Source organism: Papilio machaon, chromosome 3, assembly GCF_912999745.1.
Source record: "Papilio machaon chromosome 3, ilPapMach1.1, whole genome shotgun sequence".
Lineage (NCBI taxonomy): Eukaryota > Metazoa > Arthropoda > Insecta > Lepidoptera > Papilionidae > Papilio > Papilio machaon.
In genome coordinates, this window is record NC_059988.1 from 9,981,921 (window position 1) to 10,000,009 (window position 18,089).

The following is an 18,089-nucleotide window of genomic DNA, read 5'->3' on the forward strand; positions in this document are numbered from 1 at the left end:
TTATTTACACTAACAGGTCTCCATCAATATGAATTTAGTATTAGCAGAGAAGTACATGACGAGAGATATTAAATTTACTTTCTGTTATTTTTGTCCAAGTTATTTTATTATTACCAGAATGTTAAATATTATCGTAATACGTAAATTTGAAGTGAGTTTTATACTGCAATGTATAACTTGAAGAAAGGTTTATATAAAGTATGATTGTCATAACTAAAACTTAAGCGGATTTAAGTTTAACACTCGTCGGAACATAAATTTCCCGCGTTGCGTTGGTTAAGAATTATGTAATCGGATAATATACGAGTTCTTTCATTCAGTATTAATATTATTTTTCGTCATAAATTAGGTTTTTTTATTCATATTTTTTGTGCCAGTGACTAATTATGAATAAACTTCATCCATTTTGATATAGGCAGTTAGATAATCGCGGCACGTAGTGGCGGGGTCAAATGTTACGGGCCAACACTTTCCCTCCGCAGAGGGGAGGGGACACTTCCGTCGTAAAGAAATAACGCGGCCATATGTGATGTTTTATATCGCTTCAGTTCACCAAACAAAAGACATCAACGATTTAAGTTAAAATGAGTGCAAGTTCCTATAATAAAAACGATTTATTAGGATTTTCAAGTAGATTCTCATATAATAAACATAACAATTTTAACAGCGCCACTTTTGTTGTTAATCATACATATTGGAACTTTTTGGTAATATCTTCAGTTTATCATACGAGTATAATAGAGGATAATATTTTTCTAATTTTATTCATCCATCATGCCTTTTCCCAATTATTTTGGATCGGCCTTCCTTGTCTTGATTCTCCAGTAGCACGATTCCTGGAGACATCAAGGTCAATCTCTTTCAGATCCTTTCATCCAGTTATTCTAACATTATGTATACAGTAATTGAAATAAATAAAATGGTAACAAACTCCATTGTCTACTTTTAATGTATGAGTATACAAATGCTACATAAGAAGATTTATTTGTTAGAAAGTGGGTTTTTTAAATTTAATTACTGTAACTTTCGTTTGTCAGAACATTTAGTACGCGCCGCGCGTCGCCTTGCCGCGGACATCTCTTGTCTTTGACCCACATTATGTTTCCTGTTTTCAATATTAAGATGAATAATAAAAGCAATTTTCTGGGAAATTATTAATTTTACAAATTCATTGAAATTGTGTAGAGGTTGTAATGATTACAAAGTCCAAGGTAAGATTGTAATTTAACATTTACTTCGGAAGGACTCTGTCGTGTTTATTATTTTTTCGTAAAACACATATTATAGTTCGTTCTATCAAGGGTTATAGGGATTGATAATCTCGAAATTTATACATAACTAGCTTTTACCCGCGACTCCGTCCGCGCGGAATAAAAAAATAGAAAACGGGGTAAAAATTATCCTATGTCCGTTTCCTGGTTCTAAGCTACCTGCCCACCAATTTTCAGTCAAATCGATTCAGCCGTTCTTGAGTTATAAATAGTGTAACTAACACGACTTTCTTTTATATATATAGATTAGCGAATAACATTTCAAATTTTCTTTATGTTCAAATGATTGAGGCAAAAATTACAAAATCTTCAATAAAGTGGGTGATTTATTGTTCAATGAAAATGGGTCGTGTGTTGTCACCCAACAAGACACTTTTTATATGTTTCTATTCTATGTATATCGACCGTATATAGTAAATGTATGTATATATGGCGAAGAAACGCGGAAGAGCCGTGTGAATATGGCTTTATCTCGACCGACAGAAAGTAATACAATGAGACAATGCGAAATCCCTTGCGAAACCGCGACAGCCTATTATTGATTACTGTTACCATGATCGTGTGAGAAAATGTGGACATTTTTAATAAATTCTAAATAAAATACTGGCAAGTTATAATTATATAGGAGATCTGATTGTGTTGCGTGCATAAAAGTTTTCCCTTATTTATTTAATAAGAAAAACGTAGCACCTTTTTATCTTTTTAATTTAAAGTTAGGGAAGAAGATTAGAAGTATATATGTATCCTCGTTCTTAATTTCGTTGACGTTGTCCGGATGAAGTAAAACTTATGGTGAACCTGCCATTATCTATTCACTAGCACACGCTTCACCTTACATAATACTTTATCTGTGTCAAACGACCTGGGATCACACGCGAAGTGACACCACACCGCCCGCCGGCACAGCCTCTTAATGATAGATACAAACAACAGCTTCTCTGTTGCGATCAACCTAATTGTCGAGTCATCGAAAATATCCTAGTAAGATTTAACGGTCGAAACATTCACTTAAGTTAATTATTTTTTTAATTACATTAGCTGTAAGGGATGACAGCATATTTTTCGGAACTTTAAACCTATGTTAAAAATAACTAACGTGACAATTGACCAAGACTATTTAACATTTTCCGCATGTAAACTGTTAAAGGACTTTGTAATTTGTATGTACGCAATATTTGTATATGACGAAAAGAAATATAAGTATGTACTTCCTATATAATTAAATATTCTACCACTACTTCAACCTAACCTTTTAATATTTTAATTATTTATCAAACACACATTGCTTGTACATTTCTAGTATTTATTTAACAACAAGGTCGAAGCGATCTGGTTATTTGATAAGTATAAATATTGCCGAACGGCTAAACACAGCCTCAAAATATCGAGCTTACTTAAAAATAAAATTGACGTTAAGGTCAACTTAGTAAACGATTAGACAACTTTTAAAAAAGAAGGTGGAAATATGAGTAATTTGCCTAAGCTTTGGCAATATTTGGTACACTTTGATAGAATAAAATAAAAAAAAAATTGTAACATATCGTGACTTTTATTAGTCGTTTTTTTTTATTTTAACACAATCTATATAAATCTTTGCATTTCCGAATAACAACATGATATATTTACGAAATTGCGGTTGCTAGAACTGTTTATAGCAAACAGAATTGCTAAAAATATTACTGGCCTTGTGTGACATGAGAAAGAACGCAGTTGCACTTCCGTATTAACTCCATACTGTGCTCTACAAGACATATAAAAAAAATTAAAAAAAAAAACTTAAGGCATTCAATATTAGTATAAAAATACATTTTGTGGATTGCAATAATGTAATGGAATTTACATTTTAAACTTCATCGCTCTTGACGGAATTATGTTTTATAAACGAAAGTGGCCGATTGCTTTCGAGATTCGATTTGATTCGAGAGTATTTGCTCTGTTTTACTCTAATTAACAAGTTGTATCCAAATGTAAAGTATATTCAAGTTAATTGAATATAAATGAGCAAGCGTACTTGGCTATTGACTACCCCATTTATTTGTATGTATTGAATATCAGGAAATCCGAGAGGTATCAATAACTTTTCCGGAAGAAAATTTCATTGGTCACTGACCATAATATAAAGCGGTCAACTTTTTGCATTGCCCTAATTTCGAAGAGAGCTAAGTTATCTCTACAACAGTACAAATAAGTACATGCATAAAAGCTTTAGTAGTAAACAATTGTGAAGAGCATAGTGTTTAAGAATTTTGTTCTCGTTTTGACAATGTTTATACAGTTTTATGTCTACTGCTAAACAAATTATCGGCGTATTTGTTATTCTGGTTCATAAAATAAAAGTTATGGTATGTTTTGTTAATTTAACTATCAGTTAAACGCTTATTGCGTTTGCGTTTACATTTTTGTCTTGTACTTAGTTAAAGTCTCTATAATTTTGGACTTGGTAGCGGGTGCGGTGGCGTGAAACATGGTGACGTAAGGCTGCTCTCGATTTCTTCGCCGCAAGATTAAGAAAGACCTCACCCCACCTCTCACCGCCTGCCCCCCTTGAGACCCAGGTAAACGCACTCTGATTTCTGTTGCCAGATACCTCTATCGATCTACCATTGCGGTTCCACACACTTTTTTTTTATTTAATAAGGATGGAGTAATTTTACACAGGATATACGCAAACACTAAGTATTGACATTGTAAGTGTTGTCGGTTTCCTTTTGTAGAGTTTGTTTTATGCCATGAGTAATTTTTGCATAAAGTTGCACAGGAAACTTGTAATTTTTCATCACGTCCAAAGTTATGAAGAAATTTACTTTTAAGTTTTGCGCCGTGTCGAAACATCATGCTAGTCCGTAAGGGTGTGGTTACACAAGTGACTGTGGCGAAGTAACTGCAAGTCACCGCGTTATTCAACAGCTGACAGCGAGCTAATAATGATATGCATATGGAAAGCGGATTTACAAATTCACTTATCTAATAACATATTGCGACATGGTTGACCGTGTCTTTGACACGATACTGTAATACTTGTACATCAGACACAGTCTTTTGACCTAGTATCAAGGACCCACAAACTCTGTGCATTAAATTATTATAATAAGTATTATTAAATTACTGTTAAAGATGTTCTTAGTATAATAAGGTAGCAAATTGTGTAGGGTTACTGTTTACCTAAGTTTAGATGTTACAACAATATTTCGTATAACAAGAACAGGTTGATTGGATGTTGAAATAAAATCGTTTCAACATTTCCAGAGAAAGGAGGAAAACTTGGATTACTACTAGGCTAAACCCTCCTACTTAAATGCAGAGTGCCCCTTGTTTTAATTGCTGAATGCTGTAGTTGGATTCCAAAGCCTATATCTCAGTAGAAATTACTGTCTTCGTTTTACATCGAGTATTTCGTTTGTATACCACAACACTGTTATATGCGAAAGAGACCGTTCACATAATGTGTTTTATGATCTTCTGCGTACAAAGTTTCTAATAGTTCTGTAATTCAGATCGTATTTCGTAATAATTTATTCCTAGGAAAAAAAAAATTCAAATGTCATTAAGAGCTTACGATAACATCGATGACTTGCTTTTTTATACTCTCAATACGGGTATTTGAGTATGGCAAAACCCAAATCTCGCTTTCGTGAATATTTCGCAACACGCCACGCGATACAGCGGTCACAAGCAGTGAGAGGGGCGCTCATTAATGTTTGTTTTGAGGAAAGATTTTCAAATGTTTAAATAACTCATTTCCAAACGTAATATTTTAAAACAGTAGCTTATTACTTATGAAGGTCAAATAACATTGCGCAAAGTGCAAATGGTTTTGATTGTTTTACTGTGAATTTGACTAATTCACCAAGGTAGGTATTTTGCTGGATTAAATTGCCAGGCGTTAACGTGTAAAAACGATATATATAATAAACAATAACAATTTATATAGAATCGATAAATAGTACTGTAATTTTTTGAGAAAATGTACCTTTGATGAATTTTAGTTCCGCTATATGCAGACACCCATATTTTATCTACAAATATAGCATGTAAACACTAAACACTTCGTTCAGTTCGCTGTCATAAAAATTTCAAATGTCAGTTGTCAAGATTTTAGAATGATTTCCGCCAATTTGCGCGGGCAAAATATTTTATTAAACCCATTTTCAATCTAAAGTTTTAATAAATAATTGTAAAACAATAAAAATCGATCGCTTGAAAAACTTTGTTATAAATATCCAACAAAAATCTAAAACTGTCGACTTAATTCGCATCATTAACATTCTCAACATGTATTGATTTTTTGCTTTAGTTGAATATTTTGTTCCATATTTCTTCTAAAGATTTTATAAGCAATCAGTGAAACGTATCAAGCTGTACTTCTTTGTGTATGTCCAATTTTTGTTTATACCGTGTGTAAAGTGGTGTTGATTTAAATGGCCAAGCAAATAGCAGAAGTGCAAATCCATGCCACCGATACAGACGACCGGGTGGAAGACGAGAATCTGGATGTCAGTGTGGACCTTATTGATGACAACCTTTACTTAGGTAAGTATTTAGTCCATAATACATTAAAATTAACCTTCAAGTCTTAAATATTTAATTTTTTTAAACATTGTATATCATTGAAGCTGAATTTGGTATTTTTATAGGTAATTTGGCATGTGCACGAGATGAAAAATCCTTGCAGAAGCTGCAGATCTCCCATATCCTGACCATAGACCTGGTGCCCCTGCCCAGGTCTATACTGGACAGACCTAATCTCACATTTAAGTTCATTAAACGTGAGTTAATTACTTGTGCAATATTTATATTGAATTTAGCAGGATTTTACTGTTTTGAATACTGATACATAATTTTTGTTAATATATGTCATAATATGTTTTACTTACTTGGGTTTTAAAACTCTAAATACAGGTATAATTTTGCTTTTATATAAATTTGCTTGCACATCTGTTGATGCTCAGAACACATTGAGAATGTTTCTGTTTACCGTTTTGCAGTAGCAGATGTTCCCAAGGAGGACCTCATCAGTCAACTGCCAGACACAAATGATTTTATAAAAGAGGCTATAAGCAATGGGGGCACTGTTTTAGTTCATTGGTAACTTAACATTTATATAACAAACATTTTTTTAAGAGCATGTAATATTATACACTATCATGAAATTTTTATAAGCTTTGAAATAGTGGAAAAATTGTTTAAACATAATATAGTTATGGTAAATATCTGATCAAGTTTTGTCGACATAATTGTACTGTTAATAATATGAAAAAAAAAAATTTTTGCTTGCATTAAACATACAACTGTTGAGACTTATACAGTAAAATTATATATTTGGCTATTCAATAATTTATTTTTTAGCTATTTTGGTGTATCAAGATCAGCTGCAGTTGTAATAGCTTATATAATGGAGAAGTACGGATTGTGCTATGAAGATGCTTTCATGTTGGTGAAAAGCAAGCGACGTTTCATCGGACCAAATGTCGGTTTTGTGGCACAGCTTAAATTATTTGGCCATATGGGATATAGGATTAATAGAGACGATCCAAGGTTCAAACAGTTCAGGTTGAAAATGGCTGGACAGAAACTGAAACAAGGTAAATGTACTAGGAATTTTGTAATTTTACATACACCTGTTACTTCCATTGATTGGCAATAAATTGCTGTTCTACTATTGTGAGAGATTCCTTACTCTTTCCATATATTTCGTAAAGCAATTAAAGGAGTTCCAAGTAATCGTAATAGTATCTTAGTCCCTAGATAATAATTGTCCGTTCCGAAGACCAAAATCCCCATTTTAAAGATATTATCTCGGTTCTGTCAAATATAATGACAGGGATGATGATATGTTTTATACAGAGATTTTGGCCTTGAAAACTAACAGTAAATCACTTATCAAGTATTTAGAGATGTTGTTTATAAGTACAAATTTTTAGTACATATATGCTTTATAATTTTCAGTGAAAATCATTCCTCAACTTTTTGCTGATCTTATAAAACCAGACCCGGGGTTGGTTCGCGAGCGACCCGACCCTATCGTATACCGCTGCAAGAAATGTCGGCGTGTCGTCGCCAGTCAGAGCAACATCATACCGCACTTACCAAAGCAAGTCAAAGTGGAACTAGCAAAGAAAGGTATACGGCCACCGCCGAGCAAGCTGACCGGGCTGAACTGTGCGGAGAATGGGCAGCTGCTTATAGAGAAATTAAAGAGTCTGGCCTGTCAGATTATGGACCAAACTATAGAGTGCGAGGAATCCAGTGATTCAAACTGTTCAGCGCAAATCATGCAGGATGGTGATGAAGGTACCAGTCAGGTAAATCAATTGACACAAAAGAACAATTAACTTGGTTCAATCATAATCTTGTAATAATCAAATGATAATATCAGGTGTTGGACGGGTACACGGAGGGCAATATGGTGGATTCCAGTATTACAGCTCGTGGGGATGAGCGCAGCTGCCGGCTGGTGTGGTTTGTGGAGCCGATGTCATGGATGCGAGGTGTGGCCAGTGAGCCGCACGGCAAGCTGCACTGCCCCAAGTGTCACAACAAGATCGGCAGCTTCAGCTGGATCATGGGTATATAATACATTACAATAGGGAGAAAAACTGCCTTTTGCTCACTATAGATGTCAGCATAATGAAAAATGGAAGTAGCCCTAAGCTCCTTATTACGAGGGGAGGTCCAAAAGTTCGCGGAATGAAAGGGTTGTCAATGAAATATAACAATAAATTTATTTTTCCTTTTCAATATAATCACCCTTAAGTCTAATACATTTATTCGATCTATGAATTAATTTTTCTAAACCATCGAAAAAATATTTTTTGTCTTTGGCCTCAAAATGGGCCGAAATTGCCTCCTTCACTTCATTATCGTCGGAAAATTTCCTTCCCCTTAGCTCTTTTTTTAAATTTGGAAATAAATAAAAATCGCTAGGAGCCAGGTCTGGACTGTAGGGTGGGTGAACAAGTGGTTCGAACCCATGTGTGTGCAGAGCAGCCATGGCAACTCGGCTCTTGTGAACCGGCGCGTTGTCTTGCAAAAGCAACACACCCTTGGCCAATTTTCCTCGACGTTTTTCTTTAATTGACTCCTTTAACTTTTCTAATATGAGTGCGTAGTATTCTCCGGTTATAGTGGTACCTTTTTCTTTATAATCAATGAGTAATATTCCCTTACAATCCCAAAAAACAGTGGCCATCAACTTTCCCGCCGATTCTGACACCTTGAATTTTTTGGGAGGTGGTGTACCCTTTTTGTGCCATTGCATGGACTCCTGTTTGGACTCAGGTTCAAAGTGATGAACCCATGTTTCATCTCCAGTAACAATCCGCTCCAAAATCTGCACGGGCTCGTCTCCACACAACTCCAAAAAGTGCTTAGACGCGTCGACGCGCTGCTGTTTTTGAAGCGGCGTGAGCATTCTCGGCACCCATCTTGCACTGACTTTTGTCATGCCCAGGTGGTCGTGCAGGATACGCAAAATAGTTGTATCTGATACTCCAACAAATGCAGATAATTGTTTCTTCTTCAAACGTGTGTCTTCGAGTACAAGTTTTTCGACTTTTTCGACGATGTCTGATGTGGTGGCGTCAGCTGGCCGCCCAGAGCGAGAGTCGTCTTCAATTGAATCTCGACCATGTTTAAAAAGACCATGCCACTTATAAACCATTGTTTTACCAGGGCACTGATCTCCATAAACGGCTTCCATTTCATTTAAAATGGTTTGAACGTTTTTTCCTTGCTTGGTAAGGAATTTTATCACAGCGCGATGTTCAATTTTCTCCATAGTTGCAGTTTGCTTCCGGATTGACTTGTTCAGCAGGCGAGTACTCGTAAACGAATGGCACTATAGGGTTGAAATGTTATATATATACTAATTATGAGTGCCCAATTAGTATGACACTAAGCGAGCTACCCTATCCCCACTCCATCCCCTCCATTCCGCGAACTTTTGGACCTCCCCTCGTAGTTTATAACAAGAAATTAAAAAAATAAACATTTTTTTTCAAAAATCACTAGAATGACGCGACATGACAGTCCACTTTTGATGCTAGCACTATCTACTTAGAGTTTACAGTTTTTTTCCCTCATTAATACTACTAGACTTACTATTAGTAGTATTACTATACACTATCATAGACATACAAAGGCACAGTAATCTATGGTGGGGGTATGAAATGCTGCAGTCTGTCATTAGTCACCGCCGCGTGCGGACGTGCTGTTAGTATGTACTGTATAATATTAAATGCTAAAACATTTATAACCATAAAAAACTTACAGTATTTCAAATACATTTTAGTTTAAACATACATCAAACCTTTTATATCGTAACTAACGCCCGGAGCGGATTTTTAACAAATCATAGTTATTGAAACATTATTACGCATAGACTTTCGAAATGTGATATTTACCAATAAATAATGAAGTACTTATACCGAAAGCATTGTGGTCACAATTAATCGAAAAGTTAACTTTGTTAATAGTTAACAAAAGCGTAAACACTTTTTGAAGTTAACTTAAAAGTTAATCCGTTAAGTAAAATGTTAACTTCTTGATATTAACGGATTAACGAGTTAATACCCACCTTTGACTGTGGTGATACATATTTATGGTGTAACAACATAATGTTGACGTTAATAATCCAATCAGCAGCGGTCAAAGTGTTATACACGTGTTTAAATAAAATCTAACTATATTTTTGTTTCCTTTACACATATATTGTTATATGTTTTCAGGTTGCAAATGTCCGTGCGGTCAGAAAGTGGCTCCCGCGTTTTATTTGGTACCTTCTAAAGTGGAGTGGTCAAATATAGTACAAAATGTACAAATTACTGTTTAAAAAAACAATATTTATTAAGGTAAAGCTTTTTAATAGACAGATTTTTTTTTATAGCTGAAAGTCATTGCTAATTCTAGATTTATTTTCAAAAGCATTTTGTAATTCTGTTGATGTGTAAAAAATATTGTTTCAATAAACATACCGTTCTTTACTTAGAAGTTGCTGGTAGATTTGTTATAAATTTATTAGTCTATTTCTTAAATAAATAACCTGAAGTATATACTATTTGTTTACATTGTTAAAACATGTAAAGAGAGAAAAATTATAAATAATATCTTGTTATTGTTTTCTTTGGTAAATAAAATATTATTAATAATATGCAGTTTTTTTTAAATAAAATTAGTATATTTCAATATATAAATTATCTAAACCTAAGTGTTATGATCTAACATCCTTAATTGACTATCCTTTAAATGTTAACCTAAGAGAGATCAAATATTTTAATATAACATAAATTAGATACCTTTTTTTTATAGAATATGTTTTTAATTTCTTTGGTTTATTTTTAAAAATTCTGATTGCAAATATTATGTCCAATTTCATTAAAACTAGTAGCTTGTGAAATCTATCCTTACTTCATATTACTATGTATAGAGAAAATTATGTTTATCATTTACCACAGATTATGTGGGTATCTACAACTATATATCCATCTTCCCTCGCTGTTTACGTGTGTGCGAGGTGCCGTCCATAGGTGTGTGCGAGGTGCCGTCCCTAGATATGTGCAGGTAGTTGTGGTTGGTGCGGGGTGCCATCTCGCCTGAGACGCGGTATGTCGTGCAGCGCGAGGCCATGCGCGCGCATGAGATGCGTCTTGCGTTTCCAGCTGTCGGAGAAGGCGCGCGGACATCGCCCGCACTGGTACGGCAGCTCGCCTGTGTGCGTGCGCGTGTGTCGCGCCTGTACCAAATATAAAAGCTTTGTTATATCTTTATCTACTAAAATGACAATGTAAAAAGCCTTTGTAACAGTACCAAGAACTTAATTGACATGTATTAACCATTGGTCATATTAAGATTCTTAAAAGAATTCATTTATTCATTTGCAATAAAAATTCTTTAGAACTACTGATCTATGGTCTAAATGACCATTTACGAGCGCGGAATTGAAAAAAAAACTAGTAGCCTACGCGTTCTGCCAGGCTATGTTCTACATCTATGCTAAATTTCAGCGAGTACAGTCGTGTAAGAGATACCTTTCGTTAACATTCATCCATACATCCAAACATTCACATTTATAATAAGAAGTAAGATAAGTAAAATTAAGAGCCAATTCATTAAGCAATTAGATGTACAAACATTATTCATATGAAATAAGGGACGCTTAAAGTTAAACATGTGATTCATACCAGAGCACTGGAGTCCTTGCACTGCTGTGAGCAATGTGTACAGAGCAGTGCTGGTGCGGGTACTTCTGGCCGATGTTTGCGCTTGTGTCGGCGCAGCGCAGCTCCCGCCGCAGCTCGGTACCCGCACTCACTGCACGCGTGAGGTAGATATCCCGTGTGCCGCCTCACGTGCACTGACAAGTTACCAGCTGACAAAGATACAATAAGTTATTACTTCAAGTAGGCAGAAAGGACAAGAGGGAGCGAGTCCTATTATTATTTATGTTTCTCGCATAAAGAATAATGTATATAAACCAAGACAATGTATATGTGAAAGTCTATAGTTGTACTTTTTAAACAGCAAAGTAACTTGTGATTAATTCATCTGAGTAATTTTCCACACAAATATGTATGTTATTTACCCTGTGCAAATGCCCATCCGCAGTAACTGCACAGGTACTGCTTTCGACCTTCATGAACTTTCATATGGCACTTCAGTATACTTTTTAGTTTGAACCTAAAACATATCATCTATTTAAGTTACAACTTAACTTCTCAACCACTTATCATTCAGCAAGACTTGTAAAAAAACTTATTTCAGACAAGTTACACCCATGTAGTGTTAATACAAAAACAGATCTTACAGATGTTAGTAAAATTAAAATAGTTAACATAATTAATGTTCTTACTCGGTTATTGTTCAAGATGCATCTACAAATAATTCCTAGTAACAACGGAGAGTTAATCCATGCTTATAATCTTTCAAAATCTGATTTTTATGTTTCCAAGAAAAATAATAAATGAAATAGTTTTAAATCTAACCTTAGACATTAAAATAAAATAACATGAGACATGTAAAAGTGAAAATTGTACCTCTTTTGACATTTATCACAAGAGTATGGCCTTTCATCGGAATGTGACCGTGTGTGTGCAGTCAGTTGCTTGCGTCTCTTGAACCTCTTACTGCACAAAGTGCAACCAAACTTGCGTTCATCCGAGTGGGTTGCGGAATGGTATGTTAGTTGAGATGCTCTACTGAATGCTGAAAATGTATATACGAAAAATAATAATATCACCTGACAATAAAACAGGCACTATATGTTTTTGACAAGTTCTAATAAATGCACTATAACTACAGTATGTTGTATAACTTTTTTTTTTTTTTTTTTTTTTTATCGTTGGGAAATGTGTTAAGCATACCGCCCGCCCTTCGGGGGGGCGGGCGGTTATGTGAGGCTCCCCCGGGGCCAATAGGGGCGCCGGGTATACTCACCAAAACCCAACGGTGTTCCACCTTACAATACGTTTTTACTGCCACTGCCGCGTTCTCCCACGCACATTGAAAAACTGAGATAATTATATATCTGTGCAACGGTGCTTCATCATTGGAAACCTACAGTTAGCATTAAAGAAAAATTTGCATAATGACAATATCAAATCATACCTACTTTTACTACATTGTGGACAGCTATACTTTTGTCCAGAATGTTCCTTTTCCATATGCTTAGCAAACCACACCTTAGATGAAAAACTTTTTTTGCAGATTGTACACATATTTCTGTTATCCACAGCAAGGTTTTCAGTTTGTTTTATATCTTTTGTTGAATTTACATTAGTATCAATTGGATTGTTGATAGAAATATCAGTTATTGGATCCATAGGAATATTATCATTTGTAAAATTTATAGATTCACTTGTGTTATTTAATAATATTGGTTCATCAAAGTTCTCTATAGTACTACATAGTTTATAATCAGGCAGCGTAAGTTTAAGATGATTTTTTGGAGTTGGTGGAACCTCTGTCAGCTTATTGCAGTTTTCCAACTCGACAATAATGCTTGTTTCTCTTCTTGATGCTATGTTTTTTAAAGTAACATTAACATTTTGAGCTTCCTTAATAAATGTGTATGAAGACTCAATTTTTATTACGCAGTCATAGCAGAATTGCTTAGGTAGTTTGTCTTCTTCAATAATCTATAAGATTAAAGAAAATTGATAAGTAAAATAATATAAAAATATTTAAGTATAAAATGCATTTCTTTCGTGAATTCTTTTGTAAAAAATTCGTACTGATTAAATACAGCATTTGCACGAAATGGAGGTTTATAATACATTGGAAATTTTACAAAAGTTTAATTTATTCAAATCAAATAAAATGGATAAATACCTCAACATTTGTACAAAAACAAAACATCTTCACAACTCGCACATCAAAATTTTCCTTTTCCCAAGAGGCGACTTCTTTCATGCAACTTCGACATAACTTTGTTATATCCATGCCTTTATTGAATTAAATAATTTCGATTTTTATTAGAAATCCGGCTTTAAAATAATATTAGTTCATAGAAAATATTTTTCAAAATATGAGAAATGTCAATATTCATTATTTGAATTATTTTCTTAAATGGAGTGAAAGCAAAGGTTTGAGTCATACAGCCAAAAGTGTCATCACTTTGGAAAAAATTATAAAATATTTTTTTTTCAATTACCTTTAATTTAATTATCCAGGCCCACTCAGTGGTTTTGGGTGTATTAATTTACCGAAACTTAAAATAATTGCATAGCTAAGTTTGCAATTATTTTGTTCTCAATGCGCCTGTTATATTTATACACGCAATACAAACTTTGCTATTAGTTTTTTTATGTTAATTATTAATTAATATGAAATTGTAACGTATTGCAACGAAAAGAACGTAAAATAATTAACTTAAATTATAAGTAAGTTAAATTGCACTCCATACAATGGTACATCCATACAGTGGTAAAGCAAAGGGACAAAAATAAAAGTTACGAAAATTACATCAATGTATATCAAGGATTCTCGCATAATTTGCATAATATGTGCTTGCTCTTTATAACACATTCGACTCGCCAAGCCCTTTTATTGTAATCCATTTAATAAAAGCCCTCCGGCTGACATCGGCCTTAAGCATGCATACAAAAACTAACAAGCACCCGACGAATCGTGTTCGTTTGTCCCTTGACACGAAAACTACGCGTCGACTTTTCTGGCGTCTCCTAGGAAGGCGCGCAACGCGTCTATACCGATGTTGGTGAGGGGCGACGCCTCGAGGAGTGCGGGCGCGTTAGCCAGCTCGGAGCACAGCCGCGAATGCTGCAGCATCAGCAACGCTTCGTTACGCATCTGACGGTACGCTGCGTCCATCTTGCTTAGCACTAGAATGAACTGAGATATGTTTTGCTTTGAGTTTTTGCATATGAGAACAACATGTTTTTAACTAGTGCTAAACTAAAACCTTTGATCTTCGAAGCTTCGGTTCAGCCAGTAGAGTGTATAGCATAACTGCGGCCGCCGAAATTTGACACAAATTCGAAGTATCCACCACGAATATTACCTGCAAGGGAACGGCATAGATAATAAAACATTCGTCAGCTTGTATTTGTCACCATCGAGTGGCTTGAAGTCCAAGTTAGTTAACCCAAATTATGTAATAAGACCTTAGTAAATCTGAATCAATAAATATTAAAAAATTAGGTAATGTAAAATTTATTTAAAAATTCATCTTACACTTAAAATTCTCAAGGTTTTTACTTACCTTTTCAACGCCTTCTAAATAGTTATTCCATAATGTTACCATTTCCCCACCGATTTCTCTGATAGACAGCACTTGCTTTTTACCTTGTTTATTAACATAATTAATATCATAGATATTAGTTCCGATAGTTGGCACTGGGCTGTACGTGTAATCAATGCCTTCAGCCTCCTGTAGCTTCTTCAATAGAGTGGTTTTTCCCGAACCCTTTGGTCCAACGCAAAGTACTGGTATCTTTTTCTCTAAATCGTCCATGACTAACGTATTCTTTGAAAAATGTCTATTAAATCAATATATTATTTTGTCATGGAAATAAATTTGATCTCGCTACTAGATACTAGATGGCGCTAGTTTAAAATTAGTAAGTGTAGTAACTAATTTTTAAATACTACGTCATATTATATCTAGGGAATTACATATTTTATAAACAAGCCAACCTACGCATTATTTTAATTGTAATATTGACTCTATGTAAACTTAATAAATGAAAAAAAAATGTTACGCAATAATTTTATAGGCATATTCTTGTTTATCTACTGTAAATTAAAACCTTGTTTATTATTGTATAAATTAACAATAATTTTTTTAAGCATACGTCAGCTGTTTAAATAAACATTGCACTTGCGTCGCGTAGCCTTGTTTTTGCAATTGCGCATCGTCATATTCGACGTAATTTTTTGTTCTTCAACTCAAGTATAAATAGTTTATAAATATTCATCGACTTTCTATGAATAAGAAACTTATGGATTTACTCGTGTATTAACATTTCAATTTTATAATTTGACATAAATAAGATAACAAGAAAAAAGTAAATATTTAACTTAAATCACGTGTCAGTTTTTGTTCGTTTAATATATTATCTGTGGTTATTATACACTTTCAAGTAAATGGTTTCTAGTGCAACAAACTTATTTGGCTCGGTGGACAAAAGTGAAACCGTCATGTCATGTCATGTATTATTTTTATGTAGAAGTAATCGCGATAACAGCGCCACCCACCAGGCACTAAGTTTATACAATGAGTGTTTGAATTTCAAGTGTCAAAGTGCTATAAAATTTGATGGCCTTGGTAGATTCGCAGCGGCAGGCGGGTGGGAATCTACGTGTACTTATGGTGACCAAACTTTAGGGTAATAATACGGTTATTCCTGAATAAAAATGATTAAACTACAAGAAGCTGATGAGAAAGAGGTTTCTTAATTTCGACTTCTTAAAAGAACAAAGGATACATTCTGGAATTATTTCAAAACCCAAATTACATGTTCTTTTCAGTTAAAGTTTAAACTTTGTCACTTAACAATCTCACTTAACGTTACGTAAATACAAGACGTGAATGAAATTTATTGTGTAATTTCTAGGAATGTTTTAAAAATTGATAAAGACAAGTATCGAATCCCTAACTGTGTCAGTTCACCATATTAATGTATCTTACAATTGTCTCTTATTAATAATTCCTGTAATATTAGTGAGCGCATGGCGACCGTGAGTGCTCTCCGCAAGTGATGTGGGTGTAACACTCTCACAGTCAACTTTACGTGCACTTGTCCGCGGCCGCTCAAAAACTAAGCAGCCTTAAACTTGGCTTACGTAAGAGCTGCCCAATGTCGTGCCAGCGCTAGTGTAGCCTACGCTAGTGATGTGACATTGTCGATACAGCAATAGCTGATAACATTTGTTCTTCCTATTTTGTATCTAAATGGAAAATTCCTCGAAACTTCAAAAGTTTTTTTTATTATTGTTTTGATAGTTGCTCCGGTATTACGAGGTGACGCAATCGAGTATTTGATCAAGGTTATCTAAATGGGATTACACGGTGAATATAATAAGACATTGATTTTTTTTAATTAATTTACGTGTGTAACATCGAAAATTAAATATGCAGAAAACTAATTGGAAATTTTTAATACTAGTAACATTAATAAAGTTATAAATAACCGTGTAATAAATATAAAAAATTGGTTGATTAATAAAAGGATGTATTACGGTGGCCCCTCTCTACTGTTGTCGGCGTGTGAGTCGTAGAGGTTAGCAACTGGTAAAGCCGCGAATTTGGGCGCGCGGGGCTGCGTAACTAGGCCAGCGCACCCTTGACCCACTGACTCACTGCCAGCGACGCCGACACCGACTGCCCGCCATTGTTTTTCAACAATCAATAAATAATACACTGAGCTAAACTTCGCGTTCGTACATTTGCGCAACAGTCTTCTTGTCTTCCCTCGTACTAATTTTAATTTTTCGCGCCGTTTTCAAATTTGTTCATTTATTTAGGTCACTTAAATTCGACCTTAAATAGTTATAAATATTGATGTACTGCGACCTTCGTGCTAAAAGCTAAACCAGTGAGTGCATTATGATTCGTGCAACGGATGTTTTAAAGTCTAACGAAGGCAATAATGTTTAAAAATATTAATATTTTAGATCGCATGATGCTCAATGTTTTTTTTTTTTCGGTTAAAATATAGTCAAGGTTATAGTTGGTTGTTGACCTTGTGCTGTGAGGTATTGGCTCTCGCCGTGAGCCGCGAGCCGTGCGGGGAGTAGGTATAGGAATGATTATTTAAAAACAATGAAACGATCCGTGACCTTACTATTGTTGGATTAACTTAAAACGTTAACGAATCACACGTATACAACGTAGATAATTTTCATTGTCAGAGATTGTAGTGCAATGTAGAAGTTTACCAGTTATTTTATTCTGTAGGCCGCCATTTTGGAAAATAATTTTTATTTTCAGAGTCGCTGACAATCACGATTACGTCAGAATTTATGCATACTTGAATAATTAAAATGTGTATTAAAGATATTTGACAAGCTCTCGTGTTATGGGCCACGTGAATTATAAATTAAATAAATAGGTACATAACAGTGCGGCCGGCGCGGGGGCTACGATGACCGTCAAGAGAGGTCGGCGGGCTGCACACCGCACGCTGCCGCAACCGCGCCGCAGACGTACCGCTGCGTGGTGCGCGTGGCCGAGTGCGCGATACATGTAATTATAAAACAAAGTTTCTAAACGTTTCGCGAATGCCATTCGATATTATGACGAATGGCTAAAATTGCCTTCGAATAGGATTTTTTGTAGGCCAACGTTTTGAAACGCGCGTTTAA

At 34.8% G+C, this 18,089-nt stretch overlaps 3 protein-coding genes across 3 annotated transcripts; 1 reads left to right on the forward strand and 2 right to left on the reverse strand.

Moving 5' to 3' along the window:
- The first annotated feature begins 5,496 nt into the window (after nt 1–5,496).
- On the forward strand, nt 5,497–10,134 carry LOC106708217 (dual specificity protein phosphatase MPK-4). Its single transcript, XM_014499698.2, has 7 exons — nt 5,497–5,801; nt 5,906–6,037; nt 6,257–6,356; nt 6,618–6,853; nt 7,218–7,573; nt 7,648–7,837; nt 9,998–10,134. Exons 1-7 carry the CDS (start codon nt 5,690–5,692, stop codon nt 10,099–10,101), a joined length of 1,230 nt encoding a protein of 409 aa, XP_014355184.2. The 5' UTR covers nt 5,497–5,689; the 3' UTR covers nt 10,102–10,134.
- Nucleotides 10,135–10,782: 648 nt separating this feature from the next.
- On the reverse strand, nt 10,783–13,743 carry LOC106708354 (zinc finger protein 771). The gene is made up of 6 exons (XM_014499847.2): nt 13,596–13,743; nt 12,877–13,402; nt 12,302–12,470; nt 11,851–11,945; nt 11,450–11,637; nt 10,783–11,001 (listed from the first exon to the last, which is right to left on the reverse strand). Exons 1-6 carry the CDS (start codon nt 13,704–13,706, stop codon nt 10,816–10,818), a joined length of 1,275 nt encoding a protein of 424 aa, XP_014355333.2. The 5' UTR covers nt 13,707–13,743; the 3' UTR covers nt 10,783–10,815.
- Nucleotides 13,744–14,389: 646 nt separating this feature from the next.
- Nucleotides 14,390–15,237, reverse strand: LOC106708033 (ADP-ribosylation factor 1). Its single transcript, XM_014499496.2, has 3 exons — nt 14,986–15,237; nt 14,686–14,784; nt 14,390–14,615 (listed from the first exon to the last, which is right to left on the reverse strand). Exons 1-3 carry the CDS (start codon nt 15,235–15,237, stop codon nt 14,421–14,423), a joined length of 546 nt encoding a protein of 181 aa, XP_014354982.1. The 3' UTR covers nt 14,390–14,420.
- Between the last annotated feature and the right edge of the window lie 2,852 nt (nt 15,238–18,089).